This window comes from Saccopteryx bilineata, chromosome 2, assembly GCF_036850765.1.
Source record: "Saccopteryx bilineata isolate mSacBil1 chromosome 2, mSacBil1_pri_phased_curated, whole genome shotgun sequence".
NCBI lineage: Eukaryota > Metazoa > Chordata > Mammalia > Chiroptera > Emballonuridae > Saccopteryx > Saccopteryx bilineata.
In genome coordinates this window covers 1056742-1077879 of record NC_089491.1, presented here as the reverse complement: position 1 = coordinate 1077879, position 21138 = coordinate 1056742, and the positions used below count along the sequence as shown (strand labels likewise).

At 60.5% G+C, this 21138-nt stretch overlaps 1 protein-coding gene across 1 annotated transcript; it reads left to right on the top strand.

The window, feature by feature from the left end:
- The first annotated feature begins 253 nt into the window (after window positions 1-253).
- RABL6 (RAB, member RAS oncogene family like 6) lies at window positions 254-21121 on the top strand. Its single transcript, XM_066255691.1, has 15 exons — window positions 254-594; window positions 6576-6710; window positions 7705-7752; window positions 9329-9381; window positions 11232-11323; window positions 13608-13748; window positions 14300-14405; window positions 15851-15954; window positions 17798-18117; window positions 18251-18401; window positions 18889-19074; window positions 19151-19373; window positions 19603-19774; window positions 20355-20413; window positions 20502-21121. Exons 1-15 carry the CDS (start codon window positions 465-467, stop codon window positions 20679-20681), a joined length of 2100 nt encoding a protein of 699 aa, XP_066111788.1. The 5' UTR covers window positions 254-464; the 3' UTR covers window positions 20682-21121.
- The last annotated feature ends 17 nt before the right edge of the window (window positions 21122-21138 follow it).

Genomic DNA, 21138 nt, shown 5'->3' with positions numbered 1-21138 from the left:
GCCGGAGTGCGAGCAGGAGTTGAAACCGCCGAACTCCCGGAGCCATCACCGGCTGGGACACTCCGTGCACGCAGACCGTCGGACTCCCGTGGTCCTCGCGGCGCGCCGTAGCCACGCCCACCGCCCCGCACACGCACATGTTTAGATGCCTCCAGTCCTCGCGGCGCCCCGTAGCCGCGCGCGCCGCCCCGCGCATGCGCGCCGCCTCACTTTTGTGGTCCTCGCGGCGCCCCGTAGCTGGGCGTCCCGTCGAACCGGCGCGAATATGGCGGCGCTGACGGGCGCAGGGCGGCCGCGCCGGTGGCCGAGGGGCCCGGAACTGAGTCGCTGCGGCTGAGCCCCCGAGCAGCCTTCAGAGGAAGTGCCGGGGCGCGGGGCATGGTGCGACCCGCGCCGCCGTCGCCCCCGCCGCTGCTGCTGCTGAGCTCGCGGGCCACGCCGAACTCGGACTAGGGAGCGGGAAGATGTTTTCCGCGCTCAAGAAGCTGGTGGGGTCGGAGCAGGCTCCGGGCCGCGAGAAGAACATCCCCGCTGGGCTGCAGTCCATGAACCAGGCGCTGCAGAGGCGCTTCGCCAAGGGAGTGCAGTACAACAGTGAGTGCGGGGCGGGCGGGGAGCGCGGGCGCGGGCCCGGGGGGCTCGCCGTGGCGGGGGTGGGGGTGGTGGCGGCGGACCCAGTTCGTATTGTTTCAGGACAGGGCCGAGCCTGGGTCGGTGCCGGCAGGTTGCAGGTGCCCTGGCGGGTTCGTTTGGGGCGGGAGGATGAGCGGGCGCGCGCCCCTCGGACCCCGCGGGTCGTCCCCCGTGGGTCTCCCCCGGGGCGTGCTGGCGCAGTTGCACACCTGCGTGTGCATTGCACGGTGCAGTGGCCCAGGCCGTGCGCGTGCCCGGTGCGCTCTGCGGCGCCGCGATGGGCCCGGGTGACCCCGTCTGAGAGGGAGGCATGCTTACATAACGTGGGAAAGAGCTCTGAGCTCGGACGGGGGGCGGTGGGCTTCTCGGCCCGCGCCAACTGGGGTCATCCCCGCCGGAGGGGCGCTGGAACTCTGCTGGCTCTGGGAGGCGTGAGCCCTCGGGGTGGGGGGCGGTTTCTGTACCGACTTCGTATCTGAAGATGGAATATCACCGACGCCACACTTTCTTGCCATCCAGTCCCGGCCCCCCGGCCCCTCTGTTTAAAAGAAGCATTTTAAAAAGCGATATATTTAGAAAAGCTCCGGGAGGCACAGTGATTCTCGATGTTATTGAAGGAGACCTCGCTTTCCCTATGGGAAAAAGGAGCTATTTACAGCCAGGCCCCAGGATGTTTCCAATCCTCTGTTATAAATTATGTAAATCGGATAGCTTCTAGATGTCTTCTTGACCCCCTTTTTAAGTTTTTCCATCTTGCTGGTGTATTTAAATGCATATATATATATTCTTTGCTCTTCAGTTTCTTCGAGTATTTCCGTATGGGCTACAAGATTTGGGCTTTTCTTCCCCTTTACTCCTTGTCGGGGAGCCTGCCAGTCTGCGATGACGTGTTTGGGTGATACTGGGTGATGTTAAGAAACTGATTGCAAAGACTTCTGTGCATGTTTTAGAGGTCGTTGTTGGTGTGTTCCACTGGCAATTTTGTATCAGTAATAAGTCAAAACACGTCTTTCACAAATCTTTAAAATCACACTTGGATCCTTTATTTAATTTTACAGTATTATTTTAAACTTCATTCCAGTCCTTTGGAAATTAGAGTTGGAAACTGGAAACCGTTCACCTTCTGAAAAGCGCTTTCTCCCTGATGGCCACACCCCCTAGTGTCCAGTGGGCAGGGCAGAAAGAAAAGGAGAAATACCAGCCTCAGGTAGTTGAAGGACAGTTATGATCTCCTAGAACCAAATGCAAGGTGATGAGATGGAGAGAAATTGGGCTTTGGACCTGAATGAGTTAAAATTGAGAGGGATGTTGTCTCTGCAGTTGAATCATACGCAATTTTAGAACTTCTTGATTTCCTTTATTAGTCAGTAGAATAGAATGCTTTTAGTTTTTATCGTCCAATGTATCTTACTTAGAGGAACAAACCAGCAATGTGGTCATCACAGATTCAGGATTTATATAGTTAAGAGTCGATTTCCAAGTAGGTGTTTATTACAGAATTTTGTCCTCCCAGGGCAAACAAGTCATTTTCTTTTAGGTTGCTGTGATCCTGAGAAGTAAGTAGTGTCACACAGGCACAGAGTCCTGGTATGTGAACCAATGTGAGGGAGACATTGGACCCTATTTGTAGTTTGGGAGTCGTTGGCATCTAGAGTAGAAGGAAGAATGTGACCTGAATTGGCTCACCCCTTCTGTGGCAGCTGGACACGGGTTGCCAGCTGTGTTTGTGGAGAAGCTTGAACTGGGGCTGCTTCCCAGTGAGTGAGGGCCAGTTGCAGGATGGCCTGTGCTCAGGACTGCATTCCTCACAACAAAGCCACCTGATGTTGGGACAGCCAGAGTCCTGGCCACCGGATCTCAGGGCTAGAATTTAAAAATGGGCTTGAACTCGTCCTCACTAGAAACCTTTTGGAAGTTGATTTCAGGGCAAAGGGGCTTTTCCTTTAGGAAGTAAACAGCTGGTTTTGGAAATGATCTGACCGGCCCCGTGGGGCCAGGGTGCAGGTTGCAGGATGCCGTCCGTGACCTGCCACGTTTCTCTGTATGGATTTTCTTCTCTGGCGTTCGTTTATTCAGTAAATATTTATTGTGTTCTTCGGTGAGATCCCAGGCGCCGATCTCTGCCTTGTGGGGCTTGCATGCTAGTGGGGGTGGAGGACAGTGAGTGTGGGGACTGTCTGAAAGGTTGAGAGCTGTGGAAGCCAGATAGAACTCGGAGCCTGTCGGCATGGGGTTAGGGCTCAAAATAGAGGATCCGAGCCGGCCTGGCGGGGCAGAAGGTCGGGAGCATGTGACTGGGAAGGTCCAGGAGGTGTGTCAGGGCCACGTCACAGTTGTGGGACCAGGTCACAGTGTGGTGAGGTCGGGAGGGAAGCACAGGAGGCCAACCAAGCCTGTGGGCTGTCCTAGGGACTTTGTGAATGAGAACTGTGCAGGGCGCTGCACAGAGAGGTGACTGCCCTCCAGGAGCAGGGGACCCACTGGGAGTTTGTTGTCACAATCCTTGTGAGGTGACGGTGGCACAGCAGAAGGCCACCATGACGATTTAAACCCACGTCTCCTACAAAAGTGACTGCATGTTTGCATGTGAGATAAACCATATGCTTTTTAAATTTTTTATTTATTTGAAAGAAAATGATTCTCTGTTTTTCAGGAAATATGTGAGGATGTCACTTGAGTGAAGTAAATTTTTTTTTAGAAAAAGAGAGAGAGGGACAGACAGGAAGAGAGATGAGAAGCATCAACTCGTAGTTGTAGCACCTTAGTTCATTGATTGCTTCTCATATGTGCCTTGACTGGGGGCTCCAGCAGAGCCAGTGACCTCTTGCTCAAGCCAGCAACCTTGGGCTCAAGCCAGCAACCATGTGGTCACATGTCTGTGATCTCACACTCAAGCCAAGGACCCCACGCTCAAGCTGGTGAACCGTGTTCAAGCCAGCAACCTCAGGGTTTCAAACCTGGGTCCTCAGCATTCCAGGCCGATGCTCTATCCTCTGCGCCACCACCTGGTCAGCCGTGCATGAATTAATATTGAATAGGGTTAGAAAAAGGTTCATGGGTCCGCCTGACCAGGCGGTGGCGCAGTGGATAGAGCGTCGGCCTGGGGATGCAGAGGACCCAGGTTTGAAACCCCAAGGTCGCCATCTTTTTTTTTTTTTTTAATTATTATTATTTTTTTTCTGAAGCTGGAAACGGGGAGAGACAGTCAGACAGACTCCCGCATGCGCCCAACCGGGATCCACCCGGCACGCCCACCCGGGGCGTCGCTCTGCCGCGACCAGAGCCACTCTAGCGCCTGGGGCAGAGGCCAAGGAGCCATCCCCAGCGCCCGGGCCATCTTTGCTCCAATGGAGCCTCTGCTGCGGGAGGGGAAGAGACAGACAGAGAGGAAGGAGGGAGGGGGTGGAGAAGCAAATGGGCGCTTCTCCTGTGTGCCCTGGCCGGGAATGGAACCCGGGTCCCCCTCACGCCAGGCCGACACTCTACCGCTGAGCCAACCGGCCAGGGCCTAATTTGACTTTATAACTAGAGTAGGGGCTACATTTTTTAACAGACAAAACCAGATTTTTATTTTATTTTCAACATGTTAGATTTTCTTATAGTTAACTTTTTAAAAATTTTATTTATTTAATTATTTGTTTTTAGATTTTATTTATTCATTTTAGAGAGAGAGAGAGAGACAGAGAAGGGGGGAGGAGCAGGAAGCATCAACTCCCATGTGTGCTTTGACCAGGCAAGCCCTGGGTTTCAAACCGGCGACCTCAACGTTCCAGGTCGACGCTTTACCCACTGCACCACCACAGGTCAGGCATAATTAACTTTTAAAATGAATAAATATCGAATTTTAAAATGATTTCACTTCAGGAAAAAGTAAAGCTTTTCACTCTTAAAAGCTTAAAGAGAATAGAAAACAAGTGTGCTTTAAAATTGGTGAGGATGAAAACAAGGAAATTGTATAGCAAGATGGTGAACAGAGAAGTCATGTTCGGAAGAGAGCCTCTGGAAATGAAAACACGGTTGTTAAAACAAGAAGTCAACGTAGTGCATAGTTCTGCTGAAGAGAGAGAGGCACGCGGCACAGAGGTTCAGCAGGTCCCGAGACAACCCCGTGGGTCACTGGGAAGATCAGCGAGAACCGAGAGGAGGCCCTGTTGAAGGAAAAGCTGAGGATCTTCCCATAAGTCATGAAATACAGGAGACTGCAAGATGTCCGAGTCCAGGGCTTTAAAATCATCCTCAGCTGGACACAGCGTTGGAAAACTTCAGATCAGAATCAAAAAGAAAAATGGTGGAAGCAACCAGAGCCGAAGACTGCCTTCAAGGGGTTGGCGTGGGGTGGGCAGCATGGCTGCAGTGACCCCGGGGGCCTCAGGGACAGTCGGGTCAGCCTGACCCTAACATCTTACTGTGTGTGGGCTGTTCCCGAAATGAATGCTGAAGGGTGTGCTCTAGACCAGTGGTCCCCAACCTTTTTTGGGCCACAGACCGGTTTAATGTCAGAATATATTTTCACAGACTGACCTTTAGGGTGGGACGGATAAATGTATCACGTGACCGAGACAAGCGTCAAGAGTGAGTCTCGGATGTAACAGAGAGAATCTGGTCATTTTTTAAAAATAAAACATCGTTCAGACTTAAATATAAATAAAACAGAAATAATGTAAGTTATTTATTCTTTCTCTGCGGACCAGTACTGAATGGCCCACGGACTGGTACCGGTCTGTGGCCCGGGGGTTGGGGACCACTGCTCTAGACAGATGGAGACGGAGCTCAGAGGAGCCGTGGGCTTCACAGGGCAGGCCGAAAGCGCAGGCGTGGGCGCGTGTGGGCGAGGCTGCACAGCGTCGGCTCTGCCGATGACTGATGACTGACACAAGGAAATGTACACAGAGAGACTAGGATCCGGGACTCCACACGTCACCCCAGGGTGGAGCTGATCAGAGTTCCTTGTTGCTATTTAAGAGGAAGACAAACTGATTAACTTGAGACTTGATTACAGCAAAAGATGAACGTTAACAGCTTAAGAGTTACCATCCAAAAAATAGAACTATACCGTACGTCTTGCAAGTACCAGGTGAAGAGAGGAGTGAGAAACCGTGCACAACACAGAAGAAGGCAGCAAAGGGGGGCAGCCCTTGTCGGCTCCGCTCCGGCCTCCGCCTGGTGCCTGCCTACCCCAGGGCTCCGCGTGGCGCCCCTCTCGGCTGCCCTCTGACATCTTCCCAGGACAGACCAGATTGCGCGCCCTGGTGCTGAACCTGCGGTCTCAGGGGCAGCTGGAAGCCCACACTCCCGCGTTGGAACTGCCGACTCCGGCCCCTGCATGCCTCCCCACCCCTGCTTGTCCCACTGGCCCATGGTGGGCTGTCTCCAGCCCTGCCCTGTCTTCCCACATCTGCGCCTGGCCCACAGGCCACTCTGGAAACAGGTGACAAAGGGGACAAATAGAACACAGGCGTTCTCCCGTAAGCCCCACGTGTGGGTTCAAATTGCGCACTGAGAATACAGAGCTGAGGAAAGTAGGCATAGAATCAGTGGGATCTAGGGAACTGCGCCACCCATGCCCAGCCTTGACTGGCCCTGGGCCCTGGCCCCTGGCCCTTAGGAGCCATACCAAAATCCAGCTCGAGGGGAGACGCTTTCCTGTGCGGACTGTTTGAGCAGGTGTCACTGTGCCAGTCCAGGAGGAAATGGCCCCCAGGGCTCCCAGGACCTCTGCTGCGGGACAGGGAGGGAGAGCAGAGCCCCGGCTGCCCTGGGGGTGCTGAGCAGGCACTCGTGGGCCCCCTGGGACTCTTGTGTCCGCCATCCATCAGCCCACTCCCACTCCCACTCCCGGTGGCCAGTGTCTGTGCGGGAGAGAGTGTGCACACACAGACTGCGGGTGGAAGGTCGCTGTGGTCTGTGTGCTGACCCGAGGTGCCCTTCCTCCCTCCCGCCAGTGAAGATAGTGATCCGAGGAGACAGGAACACCGGCAAGACGGCGCTGTGGCACCGGCTGCAGGGCAAGAAGTTTGTGGAGGAGTACATCCCCACGCAGGAGATCCAGGTCACCAGCATCCACTGGAGCTACAAAAGTGAGGGCGGGCGCAGGGGCAGGGCGGGTGCAGGGGCGGGATGGGCGGGGTCCAGCGGCCCTCTGCCGGGTGGAGGCGTTTGTTCCCGTGCCATTTCTCCATCTTTGTTCCCCAAAGACACTTTCCTCAGCGTGTCATCGTCCGGGAAACTGGAGGTGTGTGGGAGCCCTGTGACCTCAGAGGGGCTAAAATGGCTCTCATTCAAGTCGCTTTGGGGGCACCCTGAGATCCCCTCCCAGACAAGGAGGCGCAGGGGCTCTGGGGGGGAGCTGGTCCAAGGCCCCACTCCTGAGCCTGGAGACCTTGGAAAGGCAAAAGCTCCGGCTCAGCACAGGACACGTCCTGGGGAGCCGGCCCCTCGGGCTGCGGCTGGTGTGCCCGCCGCTGGTTTGTTCCAAGGGCAGCAGGGACCCTCAGGCCTTCCCTGCAGGTTTTGAAAGTCCGTGTCCCTGGAAGGATTCGACAGCCCCCCCCCCCCCCCGCGGCCTCGCAGGCCTAGCTAGAGCGGCGTGCCACCCCCGGGGAGCAGAGGGGCTGCTGGGTGTTTGGAACGTTGCTTTTTATTGAGAAGGTCTAGTGGGTTAAGAGCAGGACACACAGGGCCTTTGTAGTAGGAGTTCCGAGTCCCCCTTAGTGACAGCCAGGCCATGTCCTGGGACGACTGCAGGGACTGGGGCTGGCTCCTATGTGCCAGCCAGGGCAACAGGAGGCTCTGGGCAGCAGAAGAGGCTGCACCCCTCCCAGTCTGGGTGAGGCCGGTGGGGCAGGGGCACCGCGGTTCCCTTCAGAGCCCTTGGGGTGGGGGGTTCTGCCATCGAAGGAGGGCGCGTCCCAGGCTGCAGCACATGCAGAGGTCCCAGGCAGGAGCTCTGTGCCCTGGGACAGCGCCCTGAGGGAGGCCTGTATCTCCAGTAACACCTGGACCGCCCCTGAAAGCCACCCTAGTGGCACTGCAGGTCACTGGAGTGCTGATCTTCTTCTTTTCTTGTTTTAGCCACTGACGACATCGTCAAAGTTGAGGTGTGGGACGTGGTTGACAAAGGTAAATTGTCTTGAGTACAACTGCGTTTCTCTCTTCATGCGCTGTTAGTGCTGTAAGGAGAGGAGCCCTTCTTCCTACACCAGGCTCATCTGCATGTCCTCGTCCCGCGGGGTCCCTGTCAGGCTCAGTGTCAGCTCCGCCCACTGCACATGGTGGGGTCACCAGCAGTGTCTTCTCACAGGAGCCTGGTCATAGGAAGTCTGGGTTGGTGCTAACGTTCTGGGTAGTGTCTGGGGGCTGAGCCCACTCCCCTGCATCTGTGGTGGACGTGGTGGACGAGACCTGGACACAGCAGGTCCCTGTCAGGGACCGAGGTCTTCAACACCTGTTTCACCCAGGGCAGTGGCTGAGAACAGCGCTGAGCTAGAGGAAGCAGCCTTCTCTCTACCGCTCCCACTTGTTACTGCTGGACAGGGTCAGGAGGTGGTGAGGGGCCCAGGAAGAGGCTGTGAAGAGAGACAGGTTTTTTTTTGTTTGGTTTTTTTTTTTGTTTTTTTTTATTTTTTTCATTTTTTTTCTGAAGCTGGAAACAGGGAGAGACAGTCAGACAGACTCCCGCATGCGCCCGACCGGGATCCACCCGGCACGCCCACCAGGGGCGATGCTCTGCCCACCAGGGGGCGATGCTCTGCCCATCCTGGGCGTCGCCATGTTGCGACCAGAGCCACTCTAGCGCCTGGGGCAGAGGCCAAGGAGCCATCCCCAGCGCCCGGGCCATCTCTGCTCCAATGGAGCCTTGGCTGCGGGAGGGGAAGAGAGAGACAGAGAGGAAAGCGCGGCGGAGGGGTGGAGAAGCAAATGGGCGCTTCTCCTGTGTGCCCTGGCCGGGAATCGAACCCGGGTCCTCCGCACGCTAGGCCGACGCTCTACCGCTGAGCCAACCGGCCAGCGAGAGACAGGTTTTTTAATAAGTGAACCCCAGTTTTTTTCTGGAGGGTTGGTTTGTTAGTTGTGCCCGGCCTGCTGCTCTGAGCCTGGGGGACCCTGGAATTGGTGTCCTTCCTCTTCAGTGAGGAATAGCCGTGCAGGGAAGGGCGGCTCCGTATGAATTAGGAGTTTCCAGCTCCAGCTCCGTGGGCCTTCCGGGCCCCACGTCTACCCTGTCCTCCTCAGCACCGGCTCCAGGGGCCTCCCTGGACTCGGAGGCAGCGCCTCAGAGGCCGTGCTGGCCCGTGCTGTCCCACTCTGTGTTTTCTGGGCTGGGACCTGGCCGGTCCTAGAAGAAAGTGCCCACATTTGAAGCCAAACCTGATGGGGGCATCAGGGTGGTCTCCAGAGCAGCCACTGCGCTCCTCGGCCTGCCTGGTACCTGCAGGGCCAGGCCCGGTGTTGGCAGCCCACTGGGGCCTTTCTCCAGGCGGGGCCGGGACAGCAGAGCCGCCCAGGGGGCCTACGGGCATCCCGGCCGTGTCTCGCTGCCAGCAGGGGCTCGGCTCCAGAGTCTCCGGGCAGAGTGGTGCCTGCCAAGGGTGGGGGCTGGGCTGGTGGGCAGTGGGAGACGGGCAGGGGTGCTCCTGCCTCTGGCCACCCTTGGGCCCAGAGTCCACCTGGTGACTTGTGTGTGTCTTTTAACAAGGAAAATGCAAAAAGCGCGGTGACGGCTTGAAGATGGAGAACGACCCCCAGGAGGTGAGTGGCGTCCTGTCCCCGTGGCCGTGGTGGAGGGCGCACGGCACCCAGTCCCCGTGGCTGTGGTGGAGGGCGCACGGCACCCAGTCCCCGTGGCCATGGTGGAGGGCGCACGGCACCCAGTCCTCAGACTCCTCCTGCCCATCCCAGTGGCTGGCAGCACCATGTGCCGCCTGTGGTCACACTGGAGTGGCTGGGCCCGCCAGAGCCCTGCTGCGTGTCAGTTATCAGTGACCCCATCAGACCCTGTGCGGAGTTTGAGTGACCTGAGAGGGACTCAGGCAAACTGGCCGAAGTGTGTGTCCCTGTCACAGAGGCCTCTCAGGTCTTGAAAGCACAGGACATTGCCCATACGCTGTGGCCCGGGCACGTGTGGGCGTGAGCACGTCTCCCTGTGGGCTGTCTCACGCAGCCCTGGACACTAGGTTGGGGTGACCAGCACCCTTTATTCTGGGGCAGCTTTCCCATTGCTTCCCGGGGCTCTGCCGCTGTCCTGATGCTCGTGGGCGGCCTCCCCGCTCCCCTTCCTGGTGGGAAAGTGAAGGGCCGCCGGCCCGTCTGTGTGGCATGTGGCCACTGCCCCCAGCACCGCGGCCGCTCTGCCCCTCTGCCCCCGGCACCGCGGCCGCTCTGCCCCTCTGCCCCCAGCACCGCGGCCGCTCTGCCCCTCTGCCCCCGGCACCGCGGCTGCTCTGCCCCTCTGCCCCTCTGCCCCCGACACCGCGGCCGCTCTGCCCTTCTGTCCCTCTGCCCCCGACACCGCGGCCGCTCTGTCCCTCTGCCCCCGGCACCGCGGCCGCTCTGCCCCTCTGCCCCCGGCACCACGGCCGCTCTGCCCCTCTGCCCCCGACACTGCGGCCGCTCTGTCCCTCTGCCCCCGGCACCGCGGCCGCTCTGCCCCTCTGCCCCTCTGCCCCCGACACTGCGGCCGCTCTGTCCCTCTGCCCCTCTGCCCCCGACACCGCGGCCGCTCTGTCCCTCTGCCCCTCTGCCCCCGACACTGCGGCCGCTCTGTCCTTCTGCCCCCGGCACCGCGGCCGCTCTGTCCCTCTGCCCCTCTGCCCCCGGCACCGCGGCCGCTCTGTCCCTCTGCCCCTCTGCCCCCGACACTGCGGCCGCTCTGTCCCTCTGCCCCTAACACCGCGGCCACTCTGTCCCTCTGCCCCCGACACTGCGGCCGCTCTGTCCCTCTGCCCCTAACACCGCGGCTGCTCTGTTCCTCTGCCCCCGACACCGCGGCCGCTCTGTCCCTCTGCCCCTAACACCGCGGCCGCTCTGTCCCTCTGCCCACGACACCGCGGCCGCTCTGTCCGTCTGCTCTGCCCGTCTGCCCCCAACACCGCGGCCGCTCTGTCCGTCCGCTCTGGCAGGCCCTCTGCAGACACGGCTCTCAGGGCTGGAGTGTGTGTCTTGCCCGGGCGCTGAGGCCCCAGCACTCTTCTCCTGAGGGGTGGAGAGTCGGGACTCGGATCGTGGGGAGCTGCTAGTGGCCAGTGGAGAAGACCCCGCCCAGGTCGGGGGCAGAGTCAGTGGAGAAGACCCCGCCCAGGTCGGGGGCAGAGTCAGTGGAGAAGACCCCGCCCAGGTCAGGGGCAGAGTCAGTGGAGAAGACCCCGCCCAGGTCGGGGGCAGAGTCAGTGGCCCCAGAGGCTGCAGTAGTTACTGTCAGACCCTTTGAGGCAAAGTGTTCCGACCTCACATGAGATATCTTGTATTTACATACTGTTTTCCAAAATAAAAATAGCTATTATCTTTTCAGATTGTGAAAGCCCTGTTCAGCCTTTTCCAGGCGCTGTGTGGGACCCTGCCCTCAGCACCGTATCTCATGCCGGGTTCCCTCCTGTCCCCAGGCAGAGTCCGAGATGGCCCTGGACGCCGAGTTCCTGGACGTGTACAAGAACTGTAACGGGGTGGTCATGATGTTCGACATCACCAAGCAGTGGTAAGGGGGCTCTGGCTGGGGGTGCCGTCACCGCTTCGAGCCCACACCCCCCTTAGGGGCACCCATTGGTCCAGCAGATGGAGCTTCACTGGCATCACCACTGGTGCCAGGTGCTTGCTGAAGGCCTGCGTGGTCTGTGCACGCGGGCAGTTCTGCCACACAGAACCCCCGGCCCAGCCGTCTCTGGGCATCTCCACACGTGGACATGGGGCCAGTGTGGAGGTGTTCACGTCTGTGCGTGGAGGCAGCTGGCTGAGGGCAGGAGGCAACACGCGTGCCTCCCACACCATCTGAAATCTGGCAGAGTCAAGTGGCACTTATGTTGGGGGCTCCCAGGAACCCCCCCCCCCGACTTGTGCTGGGAGGATGCACAATCAAGATCCAGGCCAGAGGGCTCGTTCGGTTAGTGTCACCTGGTCAGTTAGGGTCATCTTGACGAGAGGCTCCAAAGCAGGGGCGGCGGGTGAGGTGGGGGGTGTGGGTGGGGTGCTGGGCACCACCTCCCAGGCCCTCTGTGTGGAGCCACGTGGGATGCCACCTGTGACGTGTTTGTGGGAAAGCTGGGGACACAGTGCCCATCCTGCCTGGCACTGGGACTCCCGGCTTCCAAGGGAAGGCAGGATTCTGAGTCAGCACATGCGGCCCGGTGCCAGCCCAGGGCAGCCCCACCAGGGAGAGCCTTGCGGGTGGGCCTTTCTTGGGTGGCAGCTTCAAGATGTTGCAGGAGGAACTGACAGCCGGCTTTAGAAATGTCCTGTGGGTGTTCAGCCTGCCTGTCACCCTGCTCCTCCACTGTTGCTGTCGTCCCTGTGCCCGGAGCCCACGCTCGTGTGCAGGTCCCAGCGTCTGGGACAGCAGTGCTGAGCATCGCACACGCACGCTTCCCCCCGCACTGGGGTCTGCACATGCTGCTCCGCCTCCCACGGGCACCCAGCAGTGACTCGGGTCCAGGGGTCTGGTGTGCACTGACCACCAGCACGTGTACGACAGGCCGCCACACGCGGCAGGAAGCACGGTGCAGCAGGGTGGTGGAGCTCCGAGCGCGTGTTTCACAGAAACACACCTGTGTGCAAAGCAGCAGCTCCGTGCTCCTCGGACACGCCAGGGAAGACCAGTGCTCCTCCCATAGGCACTGCCAAGGGTCAGCCCAGGGGGTCAGGTGGCTCCTCCTGTGGCCATTTCAGTGTTGTGGAAGCATCCTGGAGCTTTGCTGGACGAGAGTAACCTGCAGTTGCTCCAGGAAGAGCAACACGGGACAGCTGCAGGTTGTCCCACATGTGCCAGTGGAGGCCGGCACACAGGACACGCAGGCTAGCACGCAGGCCAAGGCGGGACGCAGTGGCAGACACTTGTTCATGAGGCATGAGACCCGGGCACTGGGCCTTGGCAGGCAGGTGGTGCCAGGCTGGGGGCCCAGCTGTACTCAGACAGCTGGGACTCTGAGTCAGTGCTCCCTGCACAGGCAGAGCCTGGGTGGTTGGCCAGAGTCCTGCTGTCTCAAGGACAGAGAAGGCCGAGTCAGCCAGCGTTTCCATGTGGGCCTGTGGCCTGAGCAAGCTGTGTCTGCGAGAACAGGGCACCCTCAGGGCAGGAGAGCAGTGAATTTCTGTCTTTGAACAGTTTCAGGGACACGTGTATAAATAAAACAACAGGTTGTAAATGTGCACACTATACTTTCCACTGATTTGTCCTGGCTCTCTGTGAATTAGGGAAGATTTGTCTCAGTTCTATCAGTCGCTCCTTGCATGACAACCCTGTTAGGTGAGGCGACTGCCAGCCCCACAGGAGGTGTGGCCCTGTGCCGGGGACTGAGAGGCCCTCATGTCCCTGAAGAGCAAAGCCCTGAGCCAGCAGAGGGGACACTGCAGAGAGTCCTGTGGGCCTCGTGACCTGCAGAAAGGATACACACTGGCAGGGGACTCAAACACTAAAAAGGGGCTTGGCCTGACCTGTGGTGGCGCAGTGGATAAAGTGTCGACCTGGAACACTGAGGTCGCCGGTTCGAAACCCTGCACTTGTCTGGTCGAGGCACATAGGGGAGTTGATGCTTCCTGCTCCCTACCCCCCTCTTTGAAATGAATTAAAAAACAAAACAAAACACTGAGAAGGGGCAAAACCAAAGACTGTGCTTTGGGTTGGAGGTGGTGTGAAGCCCCAAGGAGGGCAGGGCAGGGGGCACACACTGCCTGCACTGAGGCGGCCCGTGGGTCCAGGCCGCGGGCTTCACTGGGCACGATCTTGGGGCTGCAGCTCAGGTGGGTCTCTCCTCACATACGCCCCAAAGGACCTTCAGCTACGTCCTGCGGGAGCTCCCCAAGGTGCCAACCCACGTGCCCGTGTGCGTGCTGGGGAACTACCGGGACATGGGCGAGCACCGCGTCATCCTGCCCGACGACGTGCGCGACCTCATCCGCAGCCTGAACAGGTGGGTGCCGGGGGCAGGGCCTGGGCGTGGAGCTGCTGGGTGGTGTGGGACGTGGACACGGGCCCTGCGGGGGGAAGGGAGGCAGAACCGCTGCGTGACCTCATCTGCAGCCTGAACAGGTGGGTGCCGGGGGCAGGGCCTGGGCGTGGAGCTGCTGGGTGGTGTGGGACGTGGACACGGGCCCTGCGGGGGGAAGGGAGGCAGAACCGCTGCGTGACCTCATCTGCAGCCTGAACAGGTGGGTGCCGGGGGCAGGGCCTGGGCGTGGAGCTGCTGGGTGGTGTGGGACGTGGACACAGGCCCTGCGGGGGGGGGGGGGGGCAGAACCGCTGCGCGATAGAGCAGGACTGAGGACCCAGGGTGGCGGCTGCTTCCTGGCTCCAGGCAGGCCTGGGGATGGAGGGTGCATAAGCCACGTGCAGACGGTACCCGGTGGGCACTCGGCTAAGGTCTAAGCCCAGGGACCGGGGCCACGTGGGGGCAGGGGCAGGACAGCCTGGCCCAGGCGCAGCCCTTGGCCCACACAGCCTGACTGTTCTCTCTGCGAGCAGACCACCGGGCTCCTCCTACTTCCGCTACGCCGAGGCCTCCATGAAGAACAGCTTTGGCCTGAAGTACCTTCATAAGTTCTTCAACATCCCGTTCCTGCAGCTCCAGGTGAGCCCGGCCCTGTCCTCCCCGTAGCAGAGCGTGCGTGGCTCCAGACGCCGCCTGGCACAGGGACAGGGCCGCTCCTGAGCCCCGAGCGTGAAGTTGAGCGCATGGCTGGGAGCACCTGTCACCACTAGACTTGGATATGCTTGTGCTGGCAGCCCCAGGATGGCCCGCCTGTCTCCTCCCATCTGCTGGGCTGGCCTGGCACCCAGGCTGTTCTGTAACCATAAGAAGCTGTAGGTGCACATGGGCATCCTTCTCAGGCCGAGACCTGGACACCTGGGCCAGCTGGTGCTGTGCCTGCTCCTCTCATCCTGGGCACTGACCCCTGCACTGTGCCTCTCCAGGCCTGGTGCCCATCTCTCTTCACTGTGGATGCCCACACCACAGTCCAGCTCCTCGGACCCCCATTGCTGGGTCTCACTGCACACTGGACAGGCTTGTTGGTGCTCGGTGCTGTCCTGCTGGGTTTCTTTCTGTGAAGGTTCTGTTCTGGATGTAGGTTCACAGGGACATTGCAGAGATGGTGCCCATGGTCTGTGCCCCTTGCTCTGCACCTTCCGGTGTTGGCCCCTCACATTTTTGTGGTGCTTTTGTCACAACCATGGAAACTATCAGCCCCTTTAGGAAACACGAGGCTCTGTCTTCACTCTGGGGTCCTTCTCCGTCCCACCCTACACAAAGCAGTTACTTTGCTTTGGGGCAGTAGAGATGACTGTTTTTATCATGTCATAGAGCAAGGCACATGTCCACATGCTGACCACCAGGTGCTGATCGTGGCCCCTCTGCAGCGGCACTGGCCTGCCTTCTTTCTCCAAAAGGACAGGAACTCACTTGCGGACTGGCGGTCTTTCCTTTGCCCTCGCTGCCTTCTTGTTTAGAAAGAGTCACGGACCCCGTGCGCTGAGGTGGCTGGGGCCGGGGTCATTGCACCTGTTCTTTCTCGGCTCCCTAGTGTCACTCTTCATCGTTCAACTTTTTACCCAAGTGTGACATGCACACCACACCCCGGTGGGTTCTGATGGTGGCTGGCCCCACGCTTCCCGTATCTGGTCTTCGGCACCACGGTGCCATACCATACGGCAGCACGTTCTGCAGCTGGTGTGCGCACGAGGGCTGTGTTCTGACTCCAGAGGGACAGGTGTCCCCAGTCCCCACTCTGGAAATGAGAAGGCAGGAAGACTGCTTTTCAACCAGTATGGAGACATCTTGAACCTTGGGGCACCTTGTCTCTCTGGGTGGCTTGTCCCTGTCCCAGACATCATAGTCACATCAGGCACCTGAGGTGTCGTGCCGGCCATTGGGATGAGGCTGTGTGGGCCTTCAGGTTCCGTGGCCTGTGCTCAGCTGCTGTTGGTTCATCAGTAGCCAGCCACATGGAGCCACGAGGCCGGCAAGGAACGGTCACCGCAGCGATGTCGCCACTCGGGTCCACTTTCTTCCCGCAGAGGGAGACACTCCTGCGGCAGCTGGAGACAAACCAGCTGGACATCGACGCCACGCTGGAGGAGCTGTCGGTGCAGCAGGAGACCGAGGACCAGAACTACAGCCTGTACGTCAGCCGCAGGGTGGCCTGAGGCTGGGCCGCAGTCGGGGCTCTGCGGGGAAGGGGATGGGGCGTCTGCACGCAGGACCGAGGCCCAGCATCAGGGTCTGTGCAGACGAGACCGCAGGGTGAGCACCTCCATCCTGGGCACACCTGTTGGCCTGGGTGACGTGTGGCTCCAAAAACCCGGGTCCTTCCTGCCACGAAGCTAGTAGTGCCCAGAGAAGAGGTGCCAGCCCCACAGGAAGGGGGTAAGGGTGGCCCTGCTCTGAGGCTTGCAGCCCTTCCGTTCCTGGATCAGGGTTCTTTATTATTAATGCTAACAATGAAATATTTAGAGTAAAGGAAGCACTTGTCTAGAACAAGTAGATTAAATTTTAAGTGAAATCCACCTTCCCATGGGAAGAGCTACCTGTCTTCTGCAGGGGCCCCTGAGGATGGGGAGTTGGATGCCCCGAGGCCCTGCCCCCTGCCTGCCCAGCTTGTTGGGGCCAGGCCCCCTTAATTATCCTGACTGGACCTGCAGGGGCTGAGAGCTGGTGGGCATTGCTGGGGACCATCAGTTCACAGATGGCTGCTCATCTGCTGTCCAGACAGACACCTGGCACACAGGTGGGGCAGCTCCTGACACTGCCTCCGACGCTGCCCAGGCTGGCCTCACCCGGCAGCCGCCTGGTATGTGGTGCCGGGTGCCACTGACCGGGCAGCGTTCCCCTTGAGTCCCCAGCAAGACTGGCCACCCTGACGTTTTCTGGCCCAAGCCTCCACCCATTTTGAGCACAGGTTGAGGGTGGTTGGTCCACAGAGACCGCCTTGACTGTGGGAGGACTCGGGATAGGAATGGAACCTTCCGGTCCTGGTCAGTGGAGGGAGGGTTCCAGAGCAGGTGGAGTGGGTGGGAGCAGCACCTCGGCCCTGCAGCGCCCAGAGCTGGTGGCTGCCTGTTCGCCCTCCACGGCTGCCAGGAGGGCATTTGCTGTCTCGGGGCGGGCGAAGGTCAGGGCCCACCTGTGCTCACGCCCCTGGCTCTGGCTGCGGCCCAGGCGGGACCTCTGTACTCCTCCTGCCTCTGCGGCAGATGTCTGGCCCAAGGGAACTCCCAGAAGCAGATCTGGCTGTTGGTTCTGGAAATTGGAGAGTGTTTCCTGCCCGAGGGAGCCGTGCCCTGGAGCAGCTGCCCGCTGCTGAACCACTGCTCTGGCTGCCTGGCTGCTGCAGCGTGTCCTCGGAAAGCGTGGGCACCGAGACCGCCAAGCACACTGTCCCCTGGGTAGACAGCATTGGTACCCCGCCACCCGGGACTGCTCCTCTGGAAAGAGCACAGTGGGGCTTGGCAGGCATCCCTGTGCCTCATCCAGAGATGGGGGCTGGCCAAGCGCTGGGCCAGTGTCGTGCTGTGCAGTCAGAGCTGGACTTCACTGCTGGCCTGCATCAGACCCCAACCCCAAAGTCTAACCTAAGGGTGACGGGGGTCAGTCCAGACAAGCCCCTCCCTGTCTCCAGGTACTGGCTCTTCATTCTAGACCTGTGTGAAAGCCCATTTCAGAGAGGAACGCGGTGGCCCTCAGCTTGAGGACAGCGGGGCTTGTCTGAGGTGTAGACCTGTGGCCACCACAGGAGGCTCCTGCCTGTGGGCCAGTCCTGCCATCTGCACACAGGGTCAGGGCGTGCAGGTGGTGTGAGTCTGGCTGCCTGCCGGCCCGCCCCTTCCAGACGCTACCCTGGGATGCTCTGCTGGACGCCAGGGGCCATGAGGACCACTGAGCCTGAGGACAGGGACACCAGTGTCACTGCGAATGAGGGAGAGATGAGGAAGGTGGTTTCTCACTCCTGCTTTTTGTCCCCCCAGCTTTCTCGAGATGATGGAGGCACGCAGCCGCGGCCACGCGTCTCCCCCGGCCGGCAATGGGCAGAGCCCGTCGTCAGGCTCCCAGTCACCGGTGGTGCCCCTGGGCACCTTGTCCACGGGGAGCTCCAGCCCCAGCACGCCCCAGCCAGCCTCACAGCCAGCCGGCCCCGCCCCCTCGGCCGGCCCCGCCCCGCCGGCCCCCGTGGAGGCCCCGCCTCCCTCGCAGCACCCTGTGGCTCCAGCCCCCGCCCCGAGGCGCAGCATCATCTCCCGGCTGTTCGGGACCTCGGCAGCCAGCGAGGCGGCCCCTTCACCCCCAGGTAGGCTCCATGGCACCCCTTCCCAGTCCCTGTGAGCCTCCCTGGCCCGGACAGGGTCATCTTCCTCCTCCTGGGTGGGCAGCTTGGCGGCAGAGTCACGGAACCCTGCTTGTACTCGGCCCTGTGGACGCAGATCCGGTCCCAGCTGCAGAGGCGCCAGCCCAAGTCCGGGATGTGGAGGATTTTGTTCCTGCGGAGAGCCTTGACCACAGCTTCCTGGACGACGTGCCCTCCACAAAGGACGAGAGGAGAGCCGGGGCTGATGTCCCTCAGGACAGCGACAGGTGAGGGTGGCGCCGGGCCTTCTAGGAGACATGGACCTGGGCCCTCGGCCCCGCCCACACACTCCCTGCTGGTGCTGCGCCCCAGGCAGGCTGGCCCACTCTGCATCTCCAATGTCACCATGTCCCACTAAAAATGCAGAATGACAGAGTGAAGCCAGCACTGTGCTCCTCCCTGAGCGCCTGACACCTCCTGCCCTTACCCTTCACTCCGTGTCCCGCAGGAGGCAACGAGGCAGTGTCCCCGCCCCTACCTCCCGCCCTCCTGCCCACCTCTGCGCTGCCGCTGCCACAGCAATAGGGTCTCCACAGGGCAGCCCCCGAGACTGCCCCAAAGGAGGTTGTCCTTTACCGTCCATTCCCACAGGCACAGGAGTGCCAAAGGGAGCCGCCCCAGTCAGTGTCCACTGCCCAGGGTTCCTGGGTCTGGAAGAGCCGCGGGGGGAGCCAGGTGTTCACAACATCTGACCTCCCTTCCCCTCCTTTGCAGCGATGGGGAGGCCCTGGGAGGGAACCCAATGGTGGCAGGTTTCCAGGACGACGTGGACCTTGAAGATAAACAGCCCACAGTTCCCATCCCCAGGGAGAACATCACTCTTTCCAATGAGGAGGTAGCAAGAAACCCCAAAGCCACCACCCTGGCCCCCCAGAAGTGCTCCAAGCCAGAGACCAAACAGTATGTGGGGGACCTGGGGCCCCACCCCCAGGGGGAGGGGCAGATACAGGCCCCTGACCATCTCCTTGTCCCAAAGGTCCTCCACAAAGGGCTCAAGGCCGCACCGGCACCCAGCTCCCAGGACAGCAGGGCCCCACGGGCCCCTGGCTGAAGGCTCCTCTCTCAGGGGTGAGGAAGGGAAGGAGGGACCGGCTGCATCGTCAGAGAGTGACCCCGAGGGGCCCATTGCCGCACAGATGTTATCCTTTGTCATGGATGACCCCGATTTTGAGAGCGACTCAGACACCCCACGGAGAGGGGTGAGGAGCCCGAGCACACGTCCGGGTCGGGGATGGCGGGAAGGGGTGAGAGCGCCAAACACTGGGTGATGCCTGTGCCCATCATGGTGGCTGAATGCAGGGGCTTCAGCATTCTGGCTGCCACACAAATCAGGTGTGGCGCCCCTCAGGGAGGCTTGTCACCTGCCCAGGACACGGGAGAGCCTAACTACAGGGGTGACATGGCGGCCCCCCCTGCCTGTCCCTCCAGGATGAGTTCCCCGTGCGCGAGGATCTCTCGGATGGGACAGATGAGGACACCAGCCCTGCACAGCCACCCCCTCTCCCGATGACCCCCGCCTCTTCCTTCAGAGTGAAGGACGACCTGGATCTCTTTGGGTTGGGGCTGGAGGAGACCGCCTGCAAGGCGAGCAGTGGCGAAGGTAGCTGCAGCCTGGTTCTCGCCCTGGGGGTGGCCCTGCAGGGCACAGCTTCTGTTCCCCTCTCTATCCCTTTTCACTCCGGGGGGCTCTCAGAGCAGTGAGTGGGGTTGCCCTGCGGGCCAAGCCAACTGTCATTCATTTTCCTGCGAAGCCCCACCTCAGGTGCTCCTCAGCCCTGCTTGGGGGGGTCTAGCTGTGCTCTGATGACGTCCTAGACTCTCAGGGTTGGCCTGGGGAGGGGGTAGGATCAGACTGAAGGGATCTGTCCAAGTGTCCACATCGGAGGCATTTTGTGGTGGTGGTGTCTGCCATGGTCTCCAGGCCTGATGAAGGCTCTGTGGCTCCTTGGCTCCGGCCCTGTCCCCACCCCTCTCTCTGGGTCACGTGAGCCCTACCCTGCCCCAACTAGCAGTGTCACCTGGGACGTGTCCTAGAAGCTCCTGGTCCCCGGAATGGAAAGGACCTTCAGAGTGTGATAGCATACCCCCTCCCCCACTGGAGGCCGAGGGATAGCTGGTGTGGGCTCTCCATGGGGCTCTGGTTGCGATGGGGGAGCTGACGCTATGTGCCCTCCGTGCAGATAAGGAGGGCAGGCCTCCCTCCAAGGAGAAGAAGAAAAAGAAGAAGAAAGGCAGAGAGGTACACCCTCTCCCAGGTGCCATGTGGGTGTTGGGGGGGTGAAGCTATGGTCGCCTGGCCCTCGGGTGATGTCATGCTGCGCCCCCAGGAGGAGGAAAAGGCCGCGAAGAAGAGGAGCAAACATAAGAAGAGCAAGGACAAGGAAGACGGCCGCGATGACCGGCGGAAGCGGGGCGAGAGGACAGCAGTGGACGAGCTGGAGGCCTTCTTGGGGGGCGGGGCCCCGGGCGGCCACCTCCGTGGGGGCGGGGACTACGAGGAGCTCTAGACCCGGCCACTGCCCGGGTGCATGCTCACTCGACTCGCTAGGGGCGCTGGGCCCGCCCTGTATGTAGGGTGGGGGCAGCGGGCGGCGCCCCGGTTGCTTCTCAGGGAGGGACTAAGGCCCAGGAGGCTAGGGAGGTTGTTTACAAAGGCGCGAGCGCCTTGGTCAGCGCCCAGCTCCTGCTCGCCCTGGCCCAGCGCATGCGGGCAGGTTCAGCTTCCCGCGCAGCTCCACCAGGGCTGCGCACCGCTCGTCCCGGGGCCCTCTGGGACGTCTGACTCGGGGCAGTCGCAGCACGTTTCCTGGGGGAGGCTGCGCCCGGGCAAGGTGTTCAGTGTTGCACCTGCTTGGCCACGCCACCGGCTGGAGCCAGGATGTTCTCATATCACTTTTTCTCCCTTTCCATACTCACTCTAACCATAAAGCTCTCCTGTTTTACTGCTTGTCTGTGCTACTTACT